Genomic DNA, 11,408 nt, shown 5'->3' on the forward strand with positions numbered 1-11,408 from the left:
AAAATGTAACTTATTATGGAAGGCTGCTATGCGACCAAAAACCGCTGAAATTATTGAAGGCATATTAGGTCATACTCTTACTAGACCAGGTGATACAAGATGGAATAGTTTATATGATGCTCTCAAACAGATCAGTGAAATTAAGCCCAAATGTTTTGAGTTGTTTAAAGCTTTAAATATCAATAACATGTTAAATGAACACGAATTCAAGTACTTAGAGGAGCATTTGTCTTGTGCAGGACCAGTAGCAGAAGCATTAGACTTGCTTCAAGGAGAAAATAATACATATTATGGCATACTCTTACCTTGCCTTGTAGCCCTATGTCGAAAATTACAGCTTCTTGTAAACAAGAATTGGACATTTTGTAAACCACTTTCAGAAGTATTTCTCAATGCTGTCGAAAGAAGATTTGATGAATTTTTCAATTGTACAATCACTGTTGCAGAAAATGCTGCTATTGCCGCTTTATCTTATCCACGCTTCAAAAACCGTTGGTTATCTTGTATGGATTTTCATTACCAGGAACAAATTTTAAATATATTCAAGAAAGCTGTAGAAATGGAAATGGATTTGGAAACATTACCACGCACACAAGAAATTTCCTTCAACAAAGATGACTTTTTTGATTTCGGTACTCAATCTACTTCTATATTTTCAAATGAATTAAAATCAAAAGCAGAACTTCAAGTATTACATTTTTTTAATGATAATGATCAAGAACTTGAAACTCTTTCCCGCTATCCGAATATAAAAAGTGTATTTTTGAAATACAATACGCCACTGCCATCATCAGCTCCAGTGGAAAGACTTTTTTCTTTTGCAACAATGATCAATTTACCCAAATCACATAAATTGTCTGACAATATGTTCGAAAAACGAGTTATATTAAAAGCTAACATGAAATTCTTATAATTATTAACATTGTAATTAGTAACATTAAATGACTGCAAGAAAATTAGAAGCGAAAGTTAGCAGTATATTGTTTAGTATATATTGTCCATGTACAAAGTATCTTATTATCTTCGTACAATACTTTAATAGCATATTATAAAGATGAAATAAAATCAAAATGATATTAAAAATTTTGCATTAAAACTTTTTATTTTATTTTATCTTTGTAGAACACGTTATTAAAGTATTGTACAGATTCTGAGACCTCTTGCGTATACATGTAATAATTGTGTTTAATTTCTAAATATATTACTTCACACACATCATACAAAGTTATCTATAATAAGAAAGTTCCAAATTATTTTTTAATTTACATACTGTTTTTTGTTCAGTTAAATGATAATTATTCCTTCTAACAAGCGATATAGTACCTTTGTTATTGCATAAAATTTGAGAGAAAAATTAAATATATGTATAAATAGTTATCTGCATAATAATTGCAATTATTTTTTATTTATTTCATATTATGTATGTGCAGAGTGCAACATTATCAAGTGTACAACTCAAAGCTTCGTTGCACACCTAATGACAGCATAACAGTAAGCTCTTCTCGTTACGTGCTTATATTCGCACGAATTGATTGCTTTTCAAAAATTAATTTTTCATTAATTATTATGAAAATCGCAAAATGATAAAGGATTTTTTTTCTGTTTCCCCCGCTCCACCTACATACGAGAGGTGATACGAGCACACGAAAGGTGAAACAGTTAAACACTCTGTACATATGTGTATATTAATTATATTCTATATCTCTTTTCCTTCTTTTTCCTTTTTTACTTGTGTAAAATATGTAGCATTCATAAGTAAATAGGTATACATAGAATTTATAATTATTATTACTTCTGCAATGCTTCATAAGAAAAAATAATAATTTTTAAAAGTTACACATTTAACTTTTATTCGAAAAGATGATTAAAAACTAAAAATTAACGATTATAATTAATTTTATAATCACAATTTAATTTCAATAATTGATTAAATTATATGTGATTAAATTATATGTGATTAAATCATATGTGATTAAATCATATAATGATATAATCATATGTATTACAGATATGATTAATATTTTAATCGACCATCTCAATTAAACATTAAAAATTTAATTGGATATTTAATTACTTCTTAATAATTAACATCATTAATCGATTAAATTAATTATGATTATTTAAATTACATATTTTTAGTCGCCGATTTTAGTTAATAAGGAAATTAATCGATTAATTCCCAACACTGACGTACACGTTCTCGAAACGTACACCGTGCGGACTTTCTATCAAACTAATCAACATGTTTGTCTTACCACAGTTTGAAGAGCCGCAAACGATACCGTGTATAGTAGTCGGTAGCATGTTTCCATGCTTGCGTACTTTTTTCTCCGATATTAGTCTATCGTCGAAATTTGATACTTTGATTACCCGCGCTTGTCGCACGAACCGCATGTTTTCTCTTTCGAATCAATTTTGCGAATGATCACGAGGGGGAGACCTATTCATAGAAGTGTCTCGACTCAAAACCGCTCAGTATCAAAAATGTTTCTCCTTCTGTCGGATGAGAGAAACATTCTCCGGCTTACCACCGAATAACTGCAGTATATCCCAAAGATTCTTTTACTGCAAAATTTCGGTGATTACGTTGAACGATTGTGGGACAAGCTTCCAGAATATATAAAGGCTGATTCGGAGCTTCGACAATATCGTTCGTGCATGCGACATTACAACCAGCCGTGGCAACGAACACACGGTCCACCACCGTTCATAAAAGATTGCTACGAATGTCAGCGAGAATCGTAAGAGGCAGCGGTCTCTTAAATCGTGCGATAAACGCGCTTCCCATTGAATTACATATTCCCGGTTATCAGTTTTGCGGGCCGGGAACTCGATTAGAGAAACGATTGGCTAGAGGCGATCGAGGTATCAATCCATTGGACGCGGCGTATCGCGAACATGACATTGCTTACGCCCGAAGCAACGATCTCGACCAATGTCATATCGCGGATCGCATACTAGCTGCAAGAGCGCGAGAACGCATTACCGCGAGGGATTCGATTCTCGGTGAAAGAGCAGCCGCTACGACTGTTTGGGCGGCAATGAAGGCAAAGACAAAACTCGGCATGGGGATGAAAAAGCCATCGACGACAAAGAGGAGGAAAAAACGAAACGCTACTTCCAGTAGCGAAACGCGGTGGTATTTTACCACTTTTACCGTTGTTGGGAGTTGTCGGTTCTTTGGCCGGCGGTGCGGCGGGAATCGCAAAGGCGGTAAATGATAGCAAGGCGGCGCAACGTCAGCTGGAAGAGATGCATCGTCACAATCGCGCTATGGAAGGTCGTGGACTTTATCTCGCTCCGTACAAGCGTGGACAGGGATTCTCAACAAAGTCTAAGAGAAAAAAAAACGTCGAAAAACCATTAAAAATGCCTACGGGTGTGACAACTAACGTGCAATTGGAACAATTTGCGAAACGTATGCGCATACCTTTCTTTAGAGGTGTTTTCATACGTAATAATTTACCGATAAGCGGTGTACGATGAAACGAGAGCGGTATCGTCAATTTGGATGACGTTGATGGTCCCGGTATTCATTGGGTAGCGTACGCAAAGAGGGTTGATCGTGTCGTATATTTCGACAGTTTTGGAAATCTTCGACCACCCAAGGAACTTGTGCGATATTTCGGACGAGTGAAAATTGAATACAATTACACATCTTATCAAAGTTATAATCAGAGTATCTGTGGACAGTTGTGTTTAAAATTTTTTCAAACGATCAATTTAAAGCCCGACAATCCATCGTCATGACTCAGTATTCGTTCGACATGTCACTGACACTTACGTTGACTGGCAGAAGCAGCGTTCTCGCTGTAAGCTATTTCCCCGCTATAGATTTGATCGATGCCGATTACGAGCTCGGATTAACGGATTTTGAAACTTATCATACGATTCCGAACGTAAATTTTTCAAATAATAAATTTTATTTTGACAAGGATGATAAAGAAATTACGATTCCCGAAGGATCGTACGAATTGCACGCCATAAATGACTATCTCAAACGTGCAATTTTGCGAGATGAACACCTTTCCAGAGATGTTGAAAACGATTATGATGAGGAATATCCAATAGTGCTCCGCGCCAATCACAGTACGCTCTAGAGCGAAATCAAATGCGCCCACAGAATAAACTTTACCAAATCCGAAAATGTAGGATTCTTGCTTGGATTCTCGTCGAATCGTATATTGCAACCTCGCAAGTGGTGAATCGGACGAACCTGTTAATATTATAAACGTAAATATTATTCGTATAGAATGCAACGTGACTACTGGTGCGTACAGCAACGGCATGCGCGTACACACGATACATTAATTTTCACCCAGCGTACCGCCAGGATATCGGATATAAGATATCGGAAACGCTGGCACAGATCATTTATCTGCCGATCGTCGTACGGAGTATTACGGATTTAAGGATACGTATTGTGGATCAAAGAAGTCGATTGCTCGATTTTCGAGGAGAGGAAATTACCGTAAGATTGCATATACGGCGGCGACAAACATAGTACGCTCGTGCTGAACGAAACGGAGCACGCGGAGAGACAATACTTTTACGCGGGACATACTATTGCAGTAAGGCGAGCGGTATCGGGTAACAATAATAAGATTGCCGTTAAAAAGAAGCTGAGCGCGTTGAATCGTGAATTTTTGAAATCATTGGGATTCATCGTACGAAAAGAATGATTGATGTTTTGAATATCGGAGGTGAGCCAGTCTTTGACGATCGCATCGTCAAGATTGAGACTCATACGTACAATCCATATGCCAATACGACGCTTGGATACAGCGATGAGATACGAAATACCTATACAACATCAGGATTTATACGTTACCGTGCGAAAGCTTTCTTTACATCGAAGGAAGGTTTAATGTGCGTAAAGCACCGCGGTTCCCCTCGCGCCTCACTCCTCCCTGAGAGGATCTGAGTTAGAACCGGCCTAGTCTTACTACTAGGATATTATGTTTATAAATAATACATAATTTGAAAATAATACATAATTTTTATAATTTTTTGAGAGATTACCATACGATGGAAACAGGAAAAATAAATAGCTCGAAGCCTTTTATTTGAAAGATTGGTGTTCACCAAAATCTGCAGCTGTGTGTTCCGCACATTTCAGAAAGGAAGATTATGAATCACATCTGGAGTGCAAAAGATTAAAGAAAGATGCTATTCTATTTGTACATATAATATCACAGTTTAACAATCAACAAAATATATATAATATATATATATATATATATCTTCAAAAATGTATCATTTTTAAAGATATTTTAAAAATGTGTTGTGCCCGGAACAGCACGGGGTGTGGAGTGCAGTCGGGAGATGTGAATATCTCAGGCTGCCGAAGGAGAGGAGTTGAGAAACGGCTGCTTTCTTTTATCAATTATTACTCTTCTTTTCTTTAGATCAAAGAAGTTGTAGATTTAATACAATTATACATTTATTAATACAAAGCCTGTCTTATTTAACATCCATCCGTTCGGTTGAATCCCTTTTCTGCTCTTGCCTCTATTTCGTGTAGGCTCAGTGAATGTTTTAGGTTTCTCGCGTACTTAGCTCGGTCTGCAGTTACACTTGGTTACGTTACACTTGGTTTTCTCGACTGTCCGCCGTGCTCTTGTGGTGGTTCGTATTTAAACCCTTGTTTTGAGAGGGTTTTTGAGAGGAGACCGCTTAGTAACATGGCCATACGGGATCATGGTGCGGTCAAGTTGAAGTGCAAGCGAAGGTGATTCGATGTCGAAATCTTTCGTTGCACTTCCGTGTTTCCGGCGAATTCGCGCGTGGTACGCTGAGACAGCGATTCTATAAGATGAATGTTCGATATTGCATTTACCAATAATATTTTATGCTGACGCTTAATACTTTAATTATGTATAGGTTATAGTCTTTGAGACTATAACATCCCTCCTCCGTTAAAAAAAAAAACGGAGGTTGAAACGAAGTTTATCTATAATTTTTTACGATTTTGAATATAATACAATGTCTTTTTCCCGTTTTATAATGTTGATTATAATCGTTTCTTACATCTAGCTTATTATCATATCTTTTTTTTGTTTTTTTTTTAAACCATGTGCTTTTATTTCTTTTTAGTATTGATTTAAGCATTCCATGATTTGTCAACTTCATCTACTAATGTAACAACAGCTGGTCGTTTAGATTTCCTTTTCCTATGTTGAATAATTATCCATGCTATTAATTTTATAATGAATAGTTAAAATAGTTATTCCACTAGAAGCCGTTGTATAAATGAATTGCTTTTGTTTAAAAAAGTTATTGTCGTTATTGTTTAAGTTATTATTAATTTCTTCTAATTTACTTAATCTTTTTAATTCTAGTGGATTATTTATTATTTCTTTAAATTCGTGTTCGTGATTTTGTCATTAATTTCTGTGACTGTTATATTGAACTCTGGTAAAAATGTTTCTATATTTGTATTATATGTAATTGTTTCTGTCTGTATCGTCATGTCTGTAGTTATTAGTTTACAGTTATTGTGTAATGTAATCCGACCTGTGTTTTTGATTATCTTTTTATATTCAGGATGATCATTACATTTTATCGTAATCTGTTGCTCGAATGATGTCGAATATAACCAAGAGTGCGGCTGTTGTAATGTGATCCATATTGCGCAGGTCGCTTTTTATATTACATTGATAGTTTTGTTTTGGCCTATATTACATTGATAGTTTTGTCCTTGTACATAAATTTTCATTTCGCACGGTGTATTTTCGTTGGCATAGTAAATTGGTTGATTTTTGTCGCATAAATATAAATTATTATTATTTGTACATTCGTTTAAGTCTTGTTTTCTTAGAATTAGATAGGTACGTGTTTCTTTATTTACAGCAATCAGCTTATTAGCTACTTCTGTATATATGTAACGCACAGTTTTTCGTTCCGCGAATTTCTGATTTCGGATAGCCATCGGTTCCAGGTATAGAATAAGATGCACGTGTATTAAAATGAGGTGTTTATTTGTATATATTGTACAAGTGTGTGAGTGTCTATATATGTGTATATATCTATAAGTGTGTATGTGTGTTGATTTGGGCGCGCCGCGAGCGCGCGTTAAAGCGCGATGGTTCGATATTCGCGCGTGAGTTCGATAAATCGCTTAGAACGGGCGGCGGTGAGGCGCGATTTAAGTATAAATTAACAATGGAAATGCCCCGGATCATGAATAACAAACGATGACGCAGCAACAATAATTAGGTACGCAATGTTAATTATAATTTTGTGAAGGATGCGATCATGCGGTTCCCGGTATTCGGTGCGTTCACGGATCTCTTATCGCGCGCGTTTTTGCGCGGGTTTTTGTTGCGCTTATTTACGGCCGCCTGGGGCGAAACGTTTAAAGCTCGGTGAGATGGCCCTTTAAAGTATTAATTTTCCCCGAAGGTTATTAGGAGTAGGAAGACGTCACGACGCTAGCAAGCGTTGGAAGCGGCTCGTGTTCCACCCCCGGGAGAAGCGCGATATCTTGTGGTATGTTTGACAGCGATTTTGAAGGCACCGATATCAATCGGCGGAGGCAGCGTTCACACTACTTTCTGGCCTTTCTAATTTCGCAGGATTTCCTCTAATTGCTTTGCTTGCCTTCGGACTAGCTCGGCTAGAAGGATAGAAAGGATCTGATCTGAAGTGTCACCGGGAGCCCATTTTATACCGCTAATTATGGCACGCGCCGGCGTATTTGTTATTAACTCCCACCGGGCGGCGGAAAAAATAACGGTATATTCGCGCGGGGTTCTCATTCGGCGGCTCCCGGCGGCGGTGCTCGAGATGCCGCGTGCGATTCTCAATCGGCGGCTCCCGGCCGACGGTGTTTTGTCGGACTTCCTACCCAGTTTTTCGCTAAAAGTTTAAAAGGTGGGCACACAGCCCTCTGCCTCTGCCTGACCGGTGGTCGTCGGGCGGCAGTTTCCGGCTGATGTTTTGCTGGGAAACGATGCATTTCGGGGTGCATCGTTACATATATAAAACTATTTTCGTAGTTAGGTGTCGGTAACGGAATTACGTTCAAGATGTCAAACATTGGTTGTGTAATTAATGGAAATTTTAAAATTGTGTTTGTTTTCTCGCAGTACGCGCTTACTTTCATGTAATTTTCGATCGTTAGCCATTCGTCAATTTTTATTTGAAAAGGAAAATATGCTCCTTGTGGTAATTGTAGTACTGCTTCTTTTAGATATAGAATAATTTCATTTATCGGAGTTAACAAAGGATGTATTGTGCCCTTATGTACATGTGTAAGATATTCTAAAACATCTTTGGCATCCCTAATTAAATCGTTTATTATTGCTATGATTATGGTGAAATGTTCGTCTATCTCCTCGCGCGTAGTGTATTCCCTAATGTAGTGGTTCATTAATTTACTTATAATCCAATATGTTTTCTAATTTATTTTGTAACGGTCCGATTTTCGGAGGAAATTGCATATAGCTCGTCGGATTTCGGGTAATAAATCGTGAACGAGTTAAAGGTAAAATAAGAATTTATTCAGATCAAATGCATGTGTACAAGAGATGACTGAGCGTATATATCGTTAAGTGCGTGTATATCGATGCGAGTGTATACATGTGAGCGTATGCAAACGGTGGTATCACGCGCGCGTATGAATGCGATGGTATAAAACGTGTGTGTAAATGCGGTTGTATAAATGCGCGTGTATGAATGCGGGTGTACAAATGAGCGGGTAAAATGCGATGGTATAAATGTGCATGTATAAATACAGTTGTATAAATGCGCGTGTATAAATGCGATTGTTTAAATGCGCGTGTGTAAATGTGGTTGTTTAATTTGTATAGATGCGCTGGTATAATTGCGTATATAGGGAACCGCTAGGAATATGGCAGGTTCTTTTACTCAATAACCACACGGTAGGAACAGTAAAAATAACATTTATTCCTTATTCATACATCATCGAATATAAGGCTTGTGATAGTGTCTAGTGTACGTGTATGGATTCGGGGATCGGGTTTGCGTCCCCGCGTTTCGGACCCGGTATTGGGTGGATTCCTCTCGTTTTCCGTCGGTCTGGGTAGACACGTCCCTTGTGCTTATCGTCGTCTGCGTGGCTGTAGACCGGATGATCTCCCGAAGCTTGGATAGTCGTGGGTCCTGTGGCTCCGGGGAAATGCGTGGTGGCGTGTACCACGGAATTGTCGGTACTTGCACTGGCCCCAATGAGACCGGCGTGGTCGGCCTCGGACCGAGGACAGCTTTAGGCCTTCCGTAGACCTTCTTTACGCCGCGTGGATGGAAAGCGATGGTAAGGCCAGTCCTGCTACGTCCTCGTTGTATGAGAGGTGTTAGAGAAGGATCGTAGATGACCCTTCTCTTCTTTGAGAGAGGCCGGGATGCGGACTCTAAGAATGACCTTCCGGGAGCGAGGTCTACACTCCAAGGGGCTCTCCCTCGATTGGGGGCTCCTGTTGGCCGAGCTGGTCCTTTGTGGCGGAGAAAGTGCCACGTGTAGTCCCGTCGTCGCCTCGTTGCTCCGTCTGCCCGACAGTACCGGAGATGGTCGTGTCCTCTTCCGAGTGGTGATCACCTCCGAGAGAGGAGGTAAGTTCTCCGATGCCGCCGTGATGTCGTCGAGGTTGCTGCTCTTCTCGAATTCTTCTTTCGTCTCGTAGCGCTTAGAAGCGATAGACGTGAGAGAGGTGTCTTGGCTCTGCGGGAGTCCTCCTTATATTTGCCGAATGCTGTTTTTGATTTGTGGGAAAAGCACAGTTGGCGTGCGACGCCTGGCGGAGGTGCCCGGTACTAGGCGCGCAGGTTATAAATAGCCGCCGCATGCCTTGCGCGCTTGCGAGAAAGCCGAGTCGCCGCATGCTTGCGCGCCTGCGAAAAAGCAGGGTCGCCGCGTGCTCGTGCGTTTGCAAGAAAGCAAAATTGCCGCGCGCCGAGTCAGTGCGCTCTCGCAAAACGTCTTGTGTGGCGTGTACCGCCACATTACCCCCTTCGTTGCATTTTGTTAGGATGCTTGGAATCGTACCGTTTTGCGTGAAGTTCTCCCACTTCTTGTTCTGATTTTCGTGGGTGTCGGTGTTTCTTGATTCCCTAGAACTGTTGGAACGTTTTGAGGTTTTGTCTGCTCTTTTGCCTGGGCCGGTTCCTCTGTCAGTATGTATGCTGGTTTTAATCGATCCTTTGTTACGTGGACGGTTTTCTCGTTGATCCGTAACTTATAGACCTTTTCTGTTTTGTTGAGGACTTCATACGGGCCGCTATATGTTGGTTGGAGTGCCCGTGTTGGTGCGTCATGCCTGAGGAATACATGTGAAGCTTTTTCTAAGTCTTTGTACTCAAAGATTGCTGGCGTTCCGTGTTTCTTAACCGGTTGTGGTCGTAGTTTTTTCATAGTTTGCTTGAGTCGGAGTATAAAATCATTTGAATTCTCTGTTGTGTCCTGTAACTCTTGAAGGAATTCTCCAGGTAGTCTTATTGCTTCTCCATACACCAATTCTGCCGGTGGTGCGTGAAGATCTTCTTTGAAGGCTGCTCTGATCCCCATTATGACTATTGGCAGTATTTCTGTCCATGCTTCTGTTGCGTGACATTTTATTGCTGTCTTTATCTAGCGATGGAGGCATTCTACCATGCCGTTTGCTGCAGAGTGGTAGGCCATTGTATGCATGTGCATTGTACCTGTTATTTTGGTTAGTTGCCGGAACAAATCGGTCTCAAACTGTCTTCCTTGATCCATTGTGATCCGAATAGATGTGCCGAATCTTGCGATCCAGTGAGTGAACAGATTCTATGCTACTGTCTCTGCGGATATGTCTGTTACCGGTATAGCTTCGGGCCATCTGGTAAATCGATCGACTACCGTGAGGCAATATCTATAGCCTTTTGAAATGGGTAAAGGTCCGACCAGATCTATATGTATATGTTCAAACCGTTTTGAAGGGTTCTTAAAACTGCCGAGAAGTGTCCGATTGTGTCTCTGTACTTTAGCTCGCTGGCAGTTGATTCAGGCCCGTGTCTATTGGTGGCAATCCGTTTTTATTCTTGGCCATACATATCGTTCTGCCACTAATTTTGCTGTAGCTTTGGTCCCAGGGTGTGACAGGCTATGTAGTGATTGAAACACTTGTCTTCTATATTCCTTTGTGACGAACGGTCTTGCGATTGGTGTTGTTGTGTCACAATATAGTGTGGAATTTGTTCCAGGAATTTGTATCTTTTACAGTTTCAGTGCCGAGTCTTTATTTACTAACTTTTGCAATTCAGTGTCGTCTTCTTGTGCTTTTGCTAGATTCTCCAAGTTAATTGATTCCTGGATCTTTTCGACTCTTGACAATGCGTCGGCGATAGTATTGTCTTTTCCTGAAATGTGTCGTATATCGGTAGTAAATTGTCCAATATACTGTAGGTGTCTCGTCTGCCTTGGCGAG

General features: G+C 39.6%; 1 protein-coding gene across 1 annotated transcript; it reads right to left on the reverse strand.

Annotated features, from left to right (window-relative positions):
• Positions 1-9,985: 9,985 nt before the first annotated feature.
• LOC112637365 lies at positions 9,986-10,525 on the reverse strand. Its single transcript, XM_025406856.1, has one exon. The coding sequence runs from the start codon at positions 10,523-10,525 to the stop codon at positions 9,986-9,988; it is 540 nt and encodes a 179-aa protein (XP_025262641.1).
• Positions 10,526-11,408: the final 883 nt, after the last annotated feature.

Source organism: Camponotus floridanus, unplaced genomic scaffold (genome assembly GCF_003227725.1).
Source record: "Camponotus floridanus strain SB8 unplaced genomic scaffold, Cflo_v7.5 scaffold159, whole genome shotgun sequence".
Classification (NCBI taxonomy): Eukaryota; Metazoa; Arthropoda; class Insecta; order Hymenoptera; family Formicidae; genus Camponotus; species Camponotus floridanus.

What these genes read in the sequence shown, in the direction of transcription:
- LOC112637365 (XM_025406856.1), bottom strand. Translation starts at nt 10,525, where the DNA reads ATGGGGATCAGAGCAGCCTTCAAAGAAGATCTTCACGCACCACCGGCA.